General features: G+C 39.3%; 1 protein-coding gene across 4 annotated transcripts in view; it reads left to right on the top strand.

Moving 5' to 3' along the window:
* The window catches only part of KYAT3 (kynurenine aminotransferase 3), a 64,720-nt gene extending 58,466 nt beyond the window's left edge, over window positions 1-6,254 (top strand). For all 4 annotated transcript variants that reach the window (XM_027624632.2, XM_027624643.2, XM_027624625.2 and 1 more), the window contains one exon: window positions 4,622-6,254. In XM_027624632.2, coding sequence (XP_027480433.1) covers window positions 4,622-4,684 — 63 coding nt within the window. In that variant the 3' untranslated portion in view covers window positions 4,685-6,254. The remainder of the gene's footprint in view (window positions 1-4,621) is intronic.
* The last annotated feature ends 13,287 nt before the right edge of the window (window positions 6,255-19,541 follow it).

Raw genomic sequence — 19,541 nt, 5'->3', positions numbered from 1 at the left:
AAATGTAGAAGAGAGATTAAGGCCATTAATATTCTCATCTTACAGTGGATCCTAGATATAGAGGTGTATCTTTTGAAGTTATAAGCAGAACTAATAAAAGAAAAAAAAGTAACTTAAGACTTCCTGTTTTAAAATCGTAAACACTGTGCTTCCCCATTCTCTTCTTGGAAATATCAGAAACAGCTAGGAGAAAGGAAAACAAATTCACAAATTCCCCAGTAAATGATGAAGAGTTTCCAAATACAGTGAAGGTAAAGGGAAGACACCTAGAAAGTCTCTTGTGTCTCCATCTCAAGTTATAAACGGTGCCAGCAGGCAACCTACTCATCTAGAACAATAGGACAATAAGTACACTGGCAGTTGGAGCCTCTCCAGACTCATTTAGCATCATGCAAGGCAGGTTAGAAACATACAGCTATATCATCTAGAACCTAGGTGGGGCAGCGTGGAAAAGAGATTCTCGTTGGGTTATAGATTTTCCCATTGACTCCTGTCATTTTTGCTCCAGTCTTTGTTGGGCGATGTGGAGGAGATAGATTCAACTGGAGGTAGCCACTAAAATTAGGTGGGAGGAAAAAAACCAACAAAACCCCTCCCCACCACTGAAGTCCCCACATCAATCATATTAAACTTTACTATGAACCAGGGAGAATTTCTGCTGTCTTCTAGTGCTACCCTGGCTCCTCACTTACACCAGTCTGCAGACACATCTTCAAATCATAGACAAAGTCAGTAGGTAGCATATTCATTACCCAGAACAACAGGAACAGTAGGTGTGCCAGCAGTAGGGGATTACAAAGGTAATTCAATCAAAAATGACTAATGAAAAGGAATCAACTACGAATCTATAAAAATACACTATTAGGGAAAAAGGAGAAAGGTACAGGGAAAACTAAGTGTTCAGAAAGAGAATATTCAACCAGAAAAATGTTGCTATAGAGCAAATAAAATTTGATAGTTCAAATCCAAAACCTTGAGATTAAAGCAGAGATTTAAAAAGTTCACGGGGCGCCTGGGTGGCTCAGTTGGTTAGGCGACTGCCTTCGGCTCAGGTCATGATCCTGGAGTCCCGGGATCGAGTCCCACATCGGGCTCCCTGCTCAGCAGGGAGTCTGCTTCTCCCTCTGACCCTCTTCCCTCTCATGCTCTCTATCTCTCATTCTCTCTCTCTCTCAAATAAATAAATAAATAAATCTTTAAAAAAAAATAAAAATAAAAAGTTCAGGGAAGATAATGTCATAATATAAGAAGATGAAATGGCAGCTTGTCAGAGCTCGGGTACAAAATTGAAGGGAAAAAAATCAAGCTATTGGTCATTGGTAGTGACATTGGAAACAGCACAGAGAACACTGAATACTTAACTTCTGTAAGCATTTTAAGGATTGAGAAAAGTGAGCAAAGAAGAGTGGAGAGGAACAAAGATTTTTAAAATATTAGAAAAATTATAGATGTGGAAGACAAGTGAAATATGTAGAATCCTGGGGGGGGGGGACAAATAGGACCTGAAAATAATTTTATAGCTTTATTTAAAGAATGCTTTCCATTAAAAACAAAACAAAACAAAACAGACAAATCTAGCAATTGAAAGGGAATGCCTTGCCTCAGGAAAGATTGTCACAGAATGATTAACACGGAGATATATTGGACTTAAGAAGATAAAGAAACAGTCCTTTGGCATCTACACAAAAAGACCAAAGCCTTCGTGGGGGCAGGGAAAGTGGATCCGTGTGGACACACCCCCTTCCCATCAATATTCAATTTTGGAAGATAGGGGAGCAATACCGAGAAGTCTCTAGGGAAAGTTACCATAGCTGACTCAACCTCTTGGAAAGGCTAAAAATAAAAGGGTGGCAAAACATGCCAAGAAAATGGAAATTGAAAGCAACCAGGTGAAATTTAAGGCAAAATAGGCCAAAAAGCAGCACTTTACAATGGTTATGGGTAACATTCTCAGCAGCTCTCAGACATATGAGAGGATGTCCCACTTTAGTCATATTACAAGAAATGAAAATTAAAACTGCAACAAAATTTCATTTTATCTATTAATTTGGAAACAAGTGAACAACTAAAAATTTCCATAAGACACTCTTATAGAGAATGGGGGTTTAATTTGTAAAATCTCTTAGCAGTGGTTAGTTTGACCATTTCCATCCAAATGTAAATGCGCATACCTCTTAATGCAGAAATTCTACTTCTGGGATCTTTTTCCTGTGGATTTACTTGCACGTTTTGAATGACTTGTGCTCAAGGATTTTCCATATTCATAACTCCCCTCTTTGACAGTGAAAAAAAAAACCCTCGTTCTCATCATGGAATCACTTCTTTAATCAGTCCCTCTGTATGTGCCACAGCCCCTCCAGCCACCACCCCTGAGGCTTTGACACTTTGTACCAGGCTGCCACTGCTGTCACCCCTTGCAGACATGCCCTCCTCCAGCTCTCCAACACTGCACACCAGGCTGCCACTGTCACTCACGGCATGGAATCCTCCACCCCTCATATGCTCTGACACCCCATGCCAGTCTACCTTGGCAGATGCCTGCCCCATCCCATCTAGGTTCTAACACCCAGCACGGAGCCACCCTGACATACAGATGCTGGCTTACCCTGCTTGGACTCTGACATCCTGTTCCAGTCAACGCTGCCACTGCCATCACCAGCACCTCATGCCACCCACATCAGAAACCCTCCACTCCACTCGGGCTGCAACATCGTGCACCAGGCCGCCCAGGCTCCCCCTGCCCCCATATGTGGACACCTGCTTCACTCAGCCCCACCTAATGGCTTTTTGATGAAATCACTCTGTAGAGAGGGAAGAGAAAAGAAATAGAAAAAGCAGAAGAGAAAAACAAGAGCTTGGTTTTCACTGTTTATCTGTGCTGGTATTACCTATTCAAAAAGCAAATGAATTTTATTAATAATTATAACTGAAACATTAAAGGGAATGGGCATAGTAGTGTGAATGAACAATTTTTCCTCATTCAGAGCAGGGAATTGTGAATTTTGTCTGAAGTTGATAAATAAGGAAATAGAACCAAATGCATTATTTAGATCTTGGAGGTAACCACTAGAACTGAAATGAGAAATTGCCATAAAAGGTTGTCTTGGGGGATGGTGGGCATAGTAGGAAGGAGTAGGGAGAGGACGAGCAGATGATTCTTATTCTGTGTAAGCCCTTCTATACTCTCTGGTATGTTTCCATAACTATATATTAATTTGATTGTGTTCCTTTTGTAGGTCTGCCTTTTCATTCTTATTTTGAAAAATTCTCTTCACTTGAGATCAGATATTCACTTAAATATTCATTTAGTGCTATTATGTTTTATTTTTTTCCTACTTTACCAAAATCTGTCTTTATTTTAAAGTGAACAAATCATTAGAGTACTATCCAAAACTTAATGAATGACGGCTGTAACTTGCTCAACTTGCCTATTTTCAGTTAGGCAAATGCCAGCTAGTAGTACCATTCACCATGATTGTGTGTCAGAAAGAATCATCTTCATATTTGTAAATGTCATTTTAGGAGAAGAGAGACTGCAGATTGTAATGCTTTTAGTAAACTCGTATTTTCAGCAAACTTTTCTGAGCAGCAAGGAAAAAATTTTTTTCAAAAACCTTAGCATTGGCTATAAATGTTGGCAGTAAACGCAATAAATACCATGTAATTTTTCAAGTGGAAAGGATTTCCCCTTTATGAGTTCCTTTCCTAAAGATATTCAAATACCCCAAGTGGAGATTGAGTCTCGGTCCTTTAATCTCCCAAGCTTATAGGTGGACATCATGAGGGGTGTCAGGTCATGCGCAAAAGGGGGTGCAGTGAGAGGCAAGAAAGCAAAAATAATAACTATTGATCCCAGGGGCACATCATTCAGATTTGCTGCTGACATCAGTGTCATTTATGAGTCTGGGTCTTGTTTGGCACTGCAGGCTGCTTAGGCTGCTCTAGTGGTTGTAAATAGTGAGAGTGTCCCCACTGGTGGATGTGGTTTTAGCTGGGATCAGGTTAAACTGTTCTCAGTCTGAACTGCATTTAACAGTTTGTCGATCATTTTCTTGGTCATGCTTTTTGGCCACAAGCCAGTTGTACATTTCTTTAGTGTCAGGATAGTAGCAATAAATTGGTAGCCAGTATCACAAAACAGTATAATGTAATGATCAGTGTCACACTTCTCTACTCCTCTAATACTGAATTCTTATGAGGTTCATTCACTTTTCCAGCCAGGCAGTAATGGGATAGAACATTATAAATAATTGGCTTGTTTGATTTGCTGCTAGGCTCCTTAAAGAGCTTGGGACCTGTGTACTAGACCACCAAGGTGAGGGAAGATGCTACAGATGACATTTTCCAGTTTCTGCCCATGCTCCTCCCAGAGTTGTGGCTTTATACAGGCAAGGCTTCCAATGACTCATCTCCTGAGAGGGCATGACCCCCAAAGGAACACCAAGGATGGGCTAGAGCCCAACTAGGCCTGCTCAAGTTACCAGTGGTTGAAGAGCACTTGGTTCCCAAATCACTACTTGACTTTTCCTGATCCATTGACTTTGGTATTTTTTTATATTTAAATATTTACTTCATCTTGAATTTATTTAATATGTAATAAGATTATTTCATTTATTTACAGAAAGATAGTACACTGGATGCTGCTGAAGAAATCATTAAGGCATGGACTAGACAGAAGTCTTGATACAAGCAGACTGTTTCTATTAGATGACCTAATATAGAATTATTATTTAGTGCGCCATCTGCTGGATTATGAAAACAAATATTTTGGTACCAATGAAATTTGAAGAAATATTTCCATTGTTTTCCAAAATGTTAATCCCACCGGGGTTTTTTTGTTTTGTTGTTTTTCAGTTGAAATATATGAAAACACCTACCACTACCATTTTACATCAGGCAGTGTAGCATTGTGGATAAGAATTGTGAGACCCTGGTTTATACTTAACCTCTCAGTGCTTCAGTTCCCTCATCGGGAATAAAATGTAGCACCTACTTTATGACACCTGGCTGGCTCAGTGAGTAGAGCATGCAACTCTTGATCTTGGAGTCATGAATTCGAGCCCCACGTTGGGCATGGAACCTACTTTTAAAAAATAGCACCTACTTTAGATAAAGTTTATAAGGATAAAATGGATTGATAAAGCCTTAATAAACGCTCAGCTAAGGTTAGCCAGTTCTGTTTCTCCACCATTGTGTAAAACTCTTAGCCAGTTACACCCCTTTAACTCCCAAGTCCTTGCTTTGTCTACCCACATGTAATTCCCTCCCCTTCGTTTACCAATGGCTTTGAACTTTGCTCACAGTTTTGCTTCTCTGTCCCAAATACTGCCATCACCCAGAGTGGCTTCAAAGTCCACATGGATTACCTAGGCTTTCAGTACTTTGACCTCACCTTTGGCAATGTTCACCTCCACTCCACTCTCCACTTCAGCCACCCACCCGCATGGGTACACCCTGAACCTTTCATCATTTAAGGCTGTGCCACCTATGAGATAATAAATTAGTTATCTCACACTGTACCCACCTATCCTTAGAGTATTCTCTCGGTGTGTCTCATCTCCTCTCAAAATATCACTTCTTTAAACTCACTATAATTTCAAATACACTATTTCTCAAAAAATGGTCTATGGCCCTCTTACAGCAGAATCAGAATCAATCTATGAGAATAGATTCTGGTCTTCACCCTAGACCTGCTGAAAATAATTTCAGGATCTGGCTCTTCCAAGGTGATTTTTATACCAACTGAATTTTGATAATCACATGGAACCTTCTATTTTATTCCCATCTGTCCCCTTATATTTTCCCTGCCCAGCTTCAATTGCATCATCTATCACTTCAGCCAAGACACTTTTGCTACCCTGAATAATTTGCCCATTGTTCTGTCTCACCTAACTGGTCAAAAAAAACCCAGAACTCCACCCTGGGATTAAAATGCCATGCTTATACTGGACTGCTGAGCACTGATGTCACAAAATACACAATTGTGCAGATACCAACAACCATGAATGCACGTCATTAACCTTAACTAGGTTTAGTCCTTCCATGATACCCTCATGAGATTTCTCTACCTTTTACCACAGCAGCAATTCTTAATACTCTCCTGTTCACCATAAAAATATCCATCCCCCTCGGGAGATGAACCATGAGAGACTATGGACTCTGAGAAACAAACTGAGGGTTCTAGAGGGGAGGTGGGTGGGGAGATGGGTTAGCCTGGTGATGGGTATTAAAGAGGGCACATACTGAATGGAGCACTGGGTGTTATACACAAACAATGAATCATGGAACACTACATCAAAAACTAATGGTGTAACGTATGGTGACTAACATAACATAATAAAATAAATTTAAAAAAATAAATTAAAAAAAAATCCAACCTCCTTTCTCTCTGCATTTCAAAGCCCACCATGACCAGCATAATTAAATCACAGCTAATGACCTCATCTCCCACTTCTATGAAAAACAAAATGTAAAAGCCGATGCAACCAGACCAGCACTGCCAACTGAAATCCTACCAAAAGACCTATGACCTATCTGCGCCAGCATTCATCCTTAATTCATTTCATCCAGGGGTGTGGGGCAGAGTGGGGAGGATTGGTAGGAAGGCAGAACCAGGTCCAGTCATGCAGAAGGAAACCCAGGACCTAAGAGCCAACTACTGCATAGCAGTAGAAATCCCATGTATAATTTTTAGCCTGTCCACCATGCAGAAGGAAACCCAGGACCTAAGAGCCAACTACTGCATAGCAGTAGAAATTCCATGTATAATTTTTAGCCTGTCCACTCCTGCTGGGGACTTGATACAGTTTTTACCAGGCTTTAACTCTGCTCTTTGCAGTCCTAGACTTGTCCAGTGCTAATCCTACCACCATTTCTTCTCACATTCTCACTTGGTTCAGTCCATTCTCTTGTATCTTCAGCGTCTACTGGCTCCCTTCCTCAGCAGTGAGACATGTCCAAATTTCTCTCATGTTAGAAAATCCTTTCCTTAATGCTATCTACTACCCTATTATTTCTTCCTCTCCAGGGCAAAATTTCTTCCTTCTTTCCTCCTTCCCTCCCTCCCCTCTTCCTTCCTTTGTTCCCTCCTTTAACAAATATTCATTGAACTCATACTCTGTGCCAGACACTATTGTGAGTCTGTTTCTTGATTTGTCTCTCTCCCTCTCTTTTCTCTTTCTCATTTGTTTTGTTTCTTAAATTCCACATATGAGTGAAATCATATGGTATTTGTCTTTCTCTGACTTATTTTGCTTAGCAGTATACTCTCTGGCTCATCCATGTCATTGCAAATGACAAGATTTCATTCTTTTTTTATGGCTGAGTCATATTCCATCTTCTTTATTCAATCACCTATCAGTGGACACCTGGGCTGCTTCCATAGTTTGGCTATTGTAAATAATGCTTCAGTAAACATATCCAATAAACATATATCCTTTCAGATTAGTGTTTTTGTATTCTTTGGGTAAATGCCCAGTAGGGTGGTTACTGGGTGATAGGGTAGTTCTATTTTTAATTTTTTGAGAAACCTCCATACTATTTTCCAGAGTAGCTGCACCGGTCTGCATTCCCACCAACAGTACACAAGGATTCCTTTTTCTCCACATCCTCACTGACGCTTGTTGCGTTTTTTATTTTAGCCATTCTGACAGGTGTGAGGTGGTATCTCATTGTGGTTTTGATTTGTATTTCCCTGATGATGAGTGATATCAAGCATCTTTTCATGTGTTTGTTGGCCATCTGGATGTCTTCCTTGGAGAAATGTCTGTTCATGTCTTTTGCCCATTTTTTAATTGGATTATTCATTTTTGGGGTGTTCAGTTGTATCAATTTGTTATTTGGATGCTAACCCTTTATCAGATATGTCATTTGCAAATATCTTCTCCCATTCAGTAGGTTGTCTTTTAGTTTAGTTGATTGTTTCCTTTGTTGTGCAGAAGCTTTTTATTTTGGTGTAGTCCCAGTAGTTTATTTTTGCTTTTGTTTCCTTTGTCTCAGGAGACCTACCTCAAAAAATGTTGCTGTGGCCCATATCAGAGAAATTACTGCCTGTGCTCTCTTCTAGGGTTTTTATGGTTTCAGGTCTCACAATGAGGTCTTTAATCCATTTTGAGTTTATTTTTATGTATGGTGTAGAAAGTGGTCCAAATTCATTCTTTTGCATATAGGTGTCCAGTTTTCCCAGCACCATTTGTTGAAGAGACTTTCTTTTTCCCATTGCATATTCTTGCCTCTCTTGTTGAAGATTAATTGACCATATAATCATGGATTTGTTTCTGGGCTTTCTATCCTGTTCCATAGATCTGTGTGTCTGTTTTTGTGCCAGTACCATAATGTTTTGATTACTATAGATTTATAGTATAACTAGAAATATGAAATTATGATACCTCCAATTTTGTTTTCCTTTTTCAAGATTGTTTTGGCTATTTGGAGTCTTTTGTGGTTCCATACAAATTTTAGGATTATTTGTTCTAGTACTGTGAAAAATGTTGGTATTTTGATATGGATTGCATTAAATCTGTAGATTGCTTTGGGCAGTAAGGACAATTTAATGATATTTGTTCTTCCAATCCATGAGCATGGAATATCTTTCCATTTGTTTGTGTCATCTTCAGTTTCTTTCATCGATGTTTTATAGTTTTCAGAGTACAGGTCTTTCTCCTCCTTGCTTAATTTTATTCCTAGATTTTTTATCCTTTTTGGTGCAGTTGCAAATGGGATTGCTTTCTTAATTTCTCTTTCTGTTGCTTCATTAGTAGTGTATAGAAATGCAACAGATTTCTGTGCATTGACTTTGTATCCTGTGATCTTACTGAATGTTAAACTTATACATGGAAGTTGTATGAAGAAAAGAAGTAGAGCAGGATAGAGGAGAATGAAAGTGTTAGGGAAGAAATTTGGTATGTTAAACACTTGGTCAGGTAGGTCTCATGGAGGGGGTATGGAGGCAGACTTAGAGCAGAGGAGGGAGGGAGCATTATGGAGATCTTGAGGAGGAACATTCTAGCCAGAAGGAATAGCCAGTGCAAAGATTCTGTGAAGGAGGGTGTACTCAGGATGTTTAATGGGTACCAAGAGTCTGGTGTGGCTGGATGTAATAACCAAGGCTCAAAGTAGTGAGTGTGAGGTCAAAGAAGTAACATAGTATAAGGATAGTGTTAGGATAACGGTTTAATCCAGATATGCCACTTTATACTTAATTTTTAACATGTAAAATAATGTTTATTGCAGCATTGTTTGTAATTATGCCAAACTGAGAACAACCAAAGTGTTCATCAACAGTCTATTAATAAAATGGAATAGCATACAGCAATGAAAATTCACAACCTACAGCTGAACACGTGAATGAATTTCATCAACAGTTTTCATAGGGTTTCTTCACAGGATCTTTAAAGAATAAGCTGGAGTTCTCAGGAGACAGTGTTCTATAATACTAGAATCTGGTACTATGATCATTGAAGCCTCAAATGCCCACCCCAACATTTGGGGTTCTACAATTTCTGTGGCCCCTGGAGGGCTTCCATGTTTTGGTCCAATAGTCAGGACTAGGATTGGTTCACAGCAAACTCCTTGTCTCAGTGAACCAAGGGATAGAGGTTACCATCCTTTCCAATTGGCTGGGATGAGGAGAGTTGGCTTGGGGAGGAGGGAGGCATGGATTTTAAACATGGGGTTTGTGCGTGAATAGTGCAATATTGGACCAAGGAAAATTTTAAAGTCTGGCCTAACATCTCCAAGAATTTAGAAGTCAAGGCCAGACCTGAGGCTTCCAGATGCGTAATTAGATATCCAGGTCTAACTGTGGTTAGAGATACACTGCTGCAGTGTGAAACCCAAAAGGGGTTGGACAGAAGGGTCCTGCAAGGACCTAAAACTGACAGAACAAGAGCATCAGGATCGGCTTTGATTGGTTTGCCCTGCTCACACCTAGCACCTAGCTCTATGTCTTTGACTGGTTCCTGGTGATCACTATTGCAGCTGCTGCTCAAAGTAGTTGGCCCCTAACTTTAAATCACACCTGCCTTGCACTCCTTTAAGTTGGAATTCCCAGCCTCATCCTTCTTCACTGAAGAATGGGTGCTTGGTCTTCTCAGAGACTTCAGCCTTTTATTCCTCTTTCCTGCTGTTGGGAATACATTCCTCATAATTTGTTCTTGAGGGGACTCCAGGTTCTTGAGGTCCTTCAAAGTATCACTCTGGCTGCTATCTTGAGAATAGACCATAGGGTCAGCAAAAGTTGAGATAAGGGGACCTATTACAGTAATTCACATAAAAGATCACCGTGGTGTCAGTGGAAGGGGAGAAATGGTCAGATTCTGGATATATTTTTTAAGGCAGGACCAAGAGGATTTGCTAATGGAGTTTATTAGAGACGTGAGACAAAGTAAGGAATCAAGAATGAGTCCATGGGAGGGGCGCCTGGGTGGCTCAGTCGGTTAAGTGGCTGCCTTCGGCTCAGGTCATGATCCCAGGGTCCTGGGATCAAGCCCTGCATCGGGCTCCCCGCTCAGCGGGGAGCCTGCTTCTCCCTCTCCCACTCCCCCTGCTTGTGTTCCTGCTCTCACTATCTCTCTCTCTGTCAAATAAATAAATAAAATCTTTAAAAAAAAAAAAAGAATGAGTTCGTGGGGTGCCTGGGTGGCTCGATTGAGCATCTGCTTTTGGCTTAGGTCATGGTCCTGGGGTCCTGGGACCAAGCCCCATGTTGGTGTCAGGCTTCCTGCTCCTCTCTTCTCCCTCTTCCCTCCTCCCTGCTCATGCTCTCTCACTCACTCACTCTCTCTCACTCGCTCACTCTCTCAAATGAATAAATAAATAAAATCTTAAAAAATAAAAAAGTAATGAGTCTATGGAGTGTATCAGTTGCCAACAATAGAATCTGTTTCATCAACTTTTTGTCAGTACTCTTGATGGTATAATCTCTTCTCCCATTTTCCACCCCTCTTTATGTATCTTCTTATGCTTCCTTTTTGCCATTAAGAGAGATCCATGTTTTACATCTCCTATATCCTTTTCCTCTACAGTAGAGACTTCTAAATCTTAAAATGACATATCAAGAAATAAAGACATAAGTTAAATAAGAAAACCTTATGTATTTAATCCTAACCTTAAAGTTGTGCATACCTTTGTTTTCTTCGGAAACTTCTGAAGCTTCTTTTTTAATATTGTCTTTCTGAGCCATTTACTTGACTTTCCCTCTGGGAGTTAGGTATTCTGCATCTTCAGAGGTACCTCTTTTCCTCTTCCCTGTGCTGACTGAGGGTGAGCTGGATACTTCAGCTCTTACCCACCCACCCCCCTTTTTCTTTCTTTTCTTTTCCTTTGAGGTGGCTTTTGGGGTTTAGTAATCTCTACTTCAGGGCCCTCAGATGTGGTCCTGGATATTCTCATTTTACAGATGTTCCCCATGCTTGTGCCCACAGTTGACTCTGGACTCTGGTCTGGATATTGTCTTCCTGCTTCATTCAGCCTTTCGTCTTTGTCTTTTTTCTGTAACTTCTTTTTTCTGTAACAATGCTACCATTAGTTTTTACTTTACTTCAACTACATCTACTTCAATATTAATATTAAATATGTGCCAACTATTCTAAGGGCATGAAGGAGCTTATTTTTTTACCGTCTTAGGAAATAAACCAGATTTTCTTGGTGCTTCTTCTGGTGGGTTGTTAAGAAACTAAAATAAAATCAGTAAAAAAAAGTTTTGTTGCTATTTAAAACACTTCCTAATTTTCATTGCTTTTTTTAAAATACGTTCTGGACCTACCTCAATAGCTTTTGTTGCTGTTCTTTTGTTTCAAATTCCATAAAGGCAGATCCCTTTGGATCTCCAGTAGATTTATAACATAGCAGACTTATATAAACAGCATTGCCACATTTTCCAAATACTTCAATCCAGCTGTGACTAACATTTTGGGGAAGTAACTCCTATACGCTAAACTAGGAGCATTTTAAATATGTAGGGATTCTTACTCAGAAGCTCAATAAATTTTTACTTGGACTATTAAAAAAAAAAAAGAAGAGTCCAATTTTTGCCTTGAGCAACTGGAAGGACTGAGTGTTCTCGCTGCGGTCAAGACGGCTCCAGGAGGAACAGGATTGAGGGAAAGTCAGGAGGTAAGTTTTGAACACATTTGAGTTTGAGATGCTCATTCACTTTCAGATGGAGATGTTGGGTAAGCAGCTAGAGAGTCAACTTGGAGTTTAGGGAAAAGGCTAGAGAAATACACATCTGAGAATCTGTGGCTTATTGATGATATTTAGACATGAAAGTGAATAGGAGCACCAAATATGTCAGTATTAGCAACAAGAAGAACTGATGACTTAGCCCAGAAGTTTTGCAAAATTTTACTGCAAAGTGGAATAACTCCTAAAAGAGTTTTTTCATTTGATAACTCCACCTTCACACACACACACACACACACACACACACACACATACACCTACAAACACACACCCCTCTGCTATCTAGATTCCTTGCCCAAAATTGTGCTAAGTTCTCTAAAGATCTCCATCCATGTTCTGGATTTGATGGAAACATCCTACCTAGTCCCATCTGGCTTTAGCTCTTAGTATTCACTGCTGCAGACCACTCTGGCCCTCTTAAATCTTATCCTTTCTTGTTCCTGCGACACTGCACATCCATGAATAGCCTCCCACCTCCTTAGCTGCTCCTTCTCAGTCTCCTTTGCCTGTTCCTTAAATATTGGTATTTCATCTTTCTCACTAAATCACTTCATTTACTCTCTATGTGCTAGAGACTCCCAAATTTGTATCTCCAGCCTAGTCCTTTCTGTTGAATTTCAGACCCATATACCCAACACTCCATTTGTCATCTTCTATCGATGTTTCGCAGGCAAACCCTATACCCAATCTGGTCTCCTCATTCAATTAATGGTGCCACCAATCCAGTTGCTCAAGTCAGAAAACCTAGAAGTCATTCTTAACCCTTCTCCTCACATCCAACTCCTGTATATATTATCCTAACTATCTATTAAATCCATCGCCTCTCTGCCCCCAAGTTCTACCGCTGTGGTACAGGCCAATATCATCTCTCAAGTAGACTACCAGTTTCCAAACATTTCTCCCTCCCTTGCCCCTTGCAATCCATTATCCTTATAGACCAAATATGAGCTTTCTAAAATGCAAGTGTGATCATGTTACATTTATTAATTAAGCATATTAAGCATATTCATGTTACAAATCAAACAAAAAGGAATTTTCTGTCTTAGCTGAACATTTTAGGACTAGTCTAGTTTCAGTTATAGCTTGATTCAGGATGCAGATTATAATCTGTTACCAAGCTCTGTCCTGTAGTTCCATCCTCTCTGAGTCAGCTTTATCTTCAGGTTGCCATGTTCTATGATAGTAAGTTGGTTGCAGCAGTTTCTAAGTGTCATATTGTCACACAGGCAATTCCAGCAAAAAAAGGACACTTTCTCTTAAGCTCCAGCACTGGTCATACTGTGTTATACTGGTCTATCCCTGAGCTACCTGCTGTGCCAAGGGGATTGGGTATGCTAAATATCTTAAGCCAATCCAGGGTCAACTCAATACAAACTACATTGGTTGTCAGAAGGGAAATGAAAAAGACGGAAGATGAATGAGCAAACATCTTAAGTGACTTAAAACCCTTTAATGACTCTTCATCACTCTTAATGTAAGGGCTGCTCTCCTCATCAGGGCCTGTAATGTCCTGCAAGATATGGCCTCTCCTACTCCCTTAGTCTCATCTTTCTTGATCATTTTTTCCAACTCCCAAGTCTGGTAATACTGAGTTCATTTCAATTTCCAAATGAGGTTTTTTTTTTCTCTCTACCTTTTTTAGCACATGTCATTTTTTTGACATTCATACTTAATTTGGGTGGTATAATGCTTAATTTTATGTGTCAGCTTGGCTGCACCATGGTTCCCAGATATGTGACCAAACATTATTCTGGATGTTTCTGTAAGAGTGCTTTTAGATGAGATCAACATTTTAATCAGTGAACTTTGAGTAAAGCAAACTGCCCTCCAAGGCATGAGTGGGCCTCATCCAATCAGTTGAAGGCCTGAGAACAGAAAACTAACCTCCCCTGAGCAAGAGGGAAATCTGCCAGCAGACAGACTGCAGACCTGAACTGCAACATTGTCTTTTTGGGTCTCCAGACTGCAGGCCCACCCTGCAGATTTTGGACTTGCCAGCATCCATAATCACATGAGCCAATTTTGAAAAATAAATCTCTGTCTATATCTATCTATCTATCTATACACACAAACATGTCCATTGGTTCTGTTTTTCTGGAGAATTCTGACTAATACAGGTGGATTAGCAAAAATTAGTTGTCTATAAATTCCCAAAATTAGGTGAGAAGTCATAGAGTCACATCATGCCATATAACAGTGAGAGATATAGACTGTGCATAGTAAGCAATGATGAATTTCAGCAGATTTTTATGGAAGAGAGGGAGGGAGGATGGAAAAATTATGGTTTGGCTAATCAAGAGCCAATTATATCCTCCTTCTCCTTTGACCACTTCTACATAGAGGTTAAAAAGCTAAGCTTTCCAGCTTCCCTTACAACTAATCGAAAGTGCCTGAGAAGAGCTTCCGTTCGTGGAAAAAGATAAAAGGCAAAGTCATCCTGAGACTTTTGTCTTTTTTGTCCTCTTCACCTTTTTTGTCACCTTCACCTTTCTAACTTCTTCCTGCCTGGAATGTAGAAGTAAGGTCTGGAGATACTGCAGCCATACTGCATTCATGCAAGAGAGTGAAGGCCTACAGGATAAGGATGGCAGAGCAGAAAGATGAGAAGAGACTGGGACCCTAGCAGAAATTTGGAGCCACAGTACCTACCCCCAGACTTTGTAATGCACGAAACGAATAAACCTCTATTTGTTTAAGTCACTATAGTAGGGTTTTCTCTTATCTACAGATGAATGTATTACTACTTGATATAGAGAATATGGTACAAAGATCAAATTTTTCTTCTGGAAGATAAACTGACCTGATAAAAATTCCTTTAGGCAGAAAGAGATGCCAATCAGAAGTCTCCTGCTCTGAAGATTCACCAAACAAGCTCTACACACTGGTTACCTATGTACCTGTCACCACTTTCAAAAATCTACAGACAATTAATGTGGATGAGAACTAATCACTGATTGGCAAATAATATATAAAACCAAAAAAAAAAAAAAAAGAAGTCTCCTGCTCCTGCAGGAAAAGATGGTGAGGGCCTGAAGGATTTAGTATGAAAGAAAGGCAAACAATCACAGATCTTTGTCAAATTTGTGAGTTTTTCCCATCATTCTTATGATGCAAACAATTATATAACTACATAATTACCAAATATTTAAATCAAAAGTTATTCCCAAATAAAGCAAGAATTCTCCTCGGTCTCAGTTGTATAAACCCAAGGGCGAAACAAAACAAAAACCTCAACCATGTTCTTAAGACATGAGAATTTCATTTTATTGCTGCTCTGAGAATACATCTAATTACTCAATCATGCCAATTAAATAGGAAGTTCACCTGCTGACAAACAGCTATCTTGGGATACAACAGAATAAATTGTAGAAATAATTGGGTTTTCTAATCAATATTAACTTCATCATATTACACAGCTGCTACTTTACATTTAGATAAAGCATTTTTTCTTATAATATGTAAAACTTCATTTGTAGCAAAATCTCATGGATAAAAAGATGAATAATTTTGTCCTTTTGTCAGTGAGAGTGGATATCCTGTCTGAAGCATTATTTTCACAAACTCTTTAATCCCTCTCATTAGTTAGCCATTAAAAGTATAAATATCATATTTTAGCCTGAAACCATAGAGCTGTATCTTCTAAAACAACAACTCCATTTTGCGTATGAATTTCTGAGATGATTTATTATAACATCACTTTTATAATTATTCTTAGAGCATTCTGTTGACCAATATATGCATAAAAGAATACAAACCTCATGAAAACTGTTTAGTTTTCTAGGTATTTGCAAATGTCTTATCATGTAAAAGGCTAGTATCCAAAATCTATAAAGAACTTATCAAACTCAATACCCAAAAACAACCCAGTCAAGAAATGGGCAGAAGACATGAACAGATATTTCTTGAAAGAAGACAGAGATGGTCAACAGACATATGAAACAATGCTCGCTATCACTCATCATCAGGGAAATACAAATTAAAACGACAAGGAGATATCACCTCACACCTGTCTGAATGGCTAAAATTAAAAGTCAGGAAATGACAAATGTTGGCGAAGATGTGGAGAAAGGGGAACCCTCTTACACTGTTGGTGGAATGCAGGCTGGTGCAGCCACTCTGGAAAACAGTATGGAGGTTCCTCAAAAAGTTGAAAATAGAGCTATCCTACAATCCAGCAATTGCACTACTAGGTATTTATCCTAAGGTTACAAAAGTGCTGATTCAAAGGGGCCCATGCACCCTGATGTTTATAGCAGCACTATCAACAATAGCCAAACTATGGAAAGAGCCCAAATGTCCATTGACTGATGAATGGATAAAGAAGATGTGACATATATATTCGATTGAATATTACTCAGCCATCAAAAAGAATGAAATCTTGCCATTTACAACAATGTGGATGGAACTAGAGGGTATGATGCTAAGTGAAATAGTCAGAGAAAGACAAATATCATATGATTTCACTCATATGTGGAATTTAAGAAACAAGACAGATGAACACAGGGGAAAGGAAGGAAAAATAAGATAAAAACTGGGGTGCTTGAGTGGCTCTGTCTGTTAAGCATCTGCCTTCCGCTCAGGTCATGATCTCGGGGTCCTGGGATTGAGCCCCACGTTGGGCTCTCCACTCAGTGGGGAGCCTGCTTCTCCCTCTCCCTCTGCCTCTCCTCCCCACCACTTGTTCTCTCTCTCTCAAATAAATGAATAAAATCTTTTAAAAAAATAAGATAAAAACAGAGAGGGAGGCAAACCATAAGAGACTCTATAGCTAAGAGAACAATCTGAGGGTTCCTGGGGGGGGGCAGGGGGCAAAGGGGCTAAATGGGTGATAGGCATTAAGGAGGGCACTTGTTGGGATGAGCACTGGGTGTTATATGTAAGTGGCAAATCACTAAATTCTATTCCTGAAACAAATACTACATTATATGTTAACTAACTTGAATTTAAATTTAAAAAATATTAACAGAAAGAAAAGACCATAAATACCTAGCAATAGAATCAGGGCATCAAAAGGCATGCTGGAAACATTTTGATAGGTATTGTGAAATTGCCTTCCAGAAATGTTGTATTGATTTAGTGCTTATTTCCCCATGCTTGGAGAGCAGGGGTGGAGCTATCCTTTCAATTTCCTTTTAGACAGAAAAGCAGACCATGATTAAAAATATTTAACTGCCCAAAAGGGAGATGGATGTAATTTCAAGCTTTGGGGGAGGGGGCATGTGTGTGTATTTGCACATGTATATATGCACTACCTGACTTAAAAATGTTTGCAGACCACTAATTATCTTGGAGCCAGGAGCCAATTGCAACTTTGAGTTCTGTATCTTGGGACTGGGCTTCCAGAGATCAGAGTCCATTATTGATTAGTTGGATCCCTCAGCACAGAAGATTCAGAAGCCTGGAAGAAGACTCTGAGATATGCTAGTCATATCTGCAGTTTTAGAAACAATCTTTGGTACTTCAAGAAATCATTCCTAAGTGAGGGACATGGGCCAAGGAGAGAGCCAGTGGTTAAAGACAAAACAACAACAAAGAACCAGTGGATCTTTGTTGAAGAGCAAGCAACTGCACTTGTCCGATGCACCTTTGCTGCTGCAGCCCTGGGCACACTTAGCACAGCCCGCGGGACAGCAGGAGTAGCAGCTCTTCTTGCAGGAGGTGCATTTGCACTCCTTGCATTTGCAGGAGCCGGCACACGTGTTCTGAGGGCCAAATTCCATTTGCAGAAATTCAAATTTTTGTTGAGTGCCTACTATATGCAAGACTCTGCTTTAGGTGCTGGAGATATAGCAATGAACAGAACATAAAAAATCCCTGGCCTCATGGAATGTATATTATGGGAGGATATAGATGATAAATTAGAGAAACATATCATAAGTTCCATTATGTATATATATGTATATATAAATACACATATATATATGAGTGACGTTGAGCATTTTTTCATGTGTCTGTTGGCCATTTGTATGTCTTCTTTGGAGAAATGTCTGTTCATGTGTTCTGCCCATTTCTTACCTGGATTATTTGTTTTTTAGGTATTGATTTTGATGAGTTCTTTATAGATTATGGCTACTAGCCCTTTATCCAATATGTCATTTATAAATATCTTGTCCCATCTGTCAGTTGCCTTTTAGTTGTGTCGACTGTTTCCTTCACTGTGTGGAAGCTTTTTGTCTTGATGAAGTTCCAATAGTTGTTTTTTGCTTTTGTTTCCCTTGACTCTAGTGACGTGTCTAGCAAGAAGTTGCTGCAGCCAAGGTCAAAGACATTGTGGCCTGTGTTCTCCTCTAGATTTTGATGGTTTCCTGTCTTACACATAGAGCTTTCATCCATTTTGAATTTATTTTTGTGTATTGTGTAAGAAAGTGGTCCAGTTTCATTCTTCTGCATGTGGCTGTCCAGTTTTTCCAACACTATTTGTTGAAGAGACTGTCTTTTCTCCATTGAATATTCTTTCCTGCTGTGTCAAAGATTAGTTGGTCATATAGTTGTGGGTCCATTTCTGGGTTCTCTATTCTGTTCCATTGATCTATGTGTCAGTTTTTGTGCCAATACCATAGTGTCTTAATGATTATAGCTCTATAATACATCTTGAAGTCTGGGATTCTGATGCTTCCCACTTTGCTCTTCTTTTTCGACATTACTTTGGCTATTCAGGGTCTTTTCTGGTTCCATACAAATTTTAGGATTGTTTGTTCTAGCTCTGTGAAAAATGCTGGTGTTATTTTGATTAAGATTGCATTTAATGTGTAGATTGCTTTGGGTAGTATAAACATTTTAATAATATTTGTTCTTCCTGTTCATGTGCGTGGAATGTTTTTCATTTCTTTGTGTCTTCTTCAATTTCTTTCATTAAGTGTCCTATAGTTTTCAGTGTAAAGATCTTTACCTCTTTGGTTAGGCTTATTCCTAGGTATCTTACAGTTTTAGTGCGATTGTAAGTGGGATGAATTCCTTAATTTCTCCTTCTGCTTTATTATTGGTATACAGAAATACAACAGATTTCTGTATGTTGATTTTATATCCTGCGACTTTGCTGAATTCATGTATCAGTTCTAGTAATTTTTTGGTGGAGTCTTTCAGGTTTTCTACATACAGTATCATGTCGTGTGTGAAGAGTGAAAGTTTGACTTCTTCCTTGCTGATTTGGATGCCTTTTATTTCTTTGTGTTGTCTGATTACTGAGGCTGGGACTTCCAGTATTATGTTGAACAACAGTGGTGAGAGTGGCATCCCTTCGTGTTCCTGGCCTTAAGGGAAAAGCTCTCAGTTTTTCCCCATTGAGGATGATACTAGCTGTGGGTCTTCATGTATATGGCCTTTATGATATTAAGGTATGTTCCTCCTATCCCTACTTT

The sequence above is a fragment of the Zalophus californianus genome, chromosome 4 (assembly GCF_009762305.2).
Source record: "Zalophus californianus isolate mZalCal1 chromosome 4, mZalCal1.pri.v2, whole genome shotgun sequence".
Taxonomy (NCBI): Eukaryota; Metazoa; Chordata; class Mammalia; order Carnivora; family Otariidae; genus Zalophus; species Zalophus californianus.
Note: the sequence above shows the minus strand (reverse complement) of the source record. Positions and strands in the feature narration are given on the sequence as shown.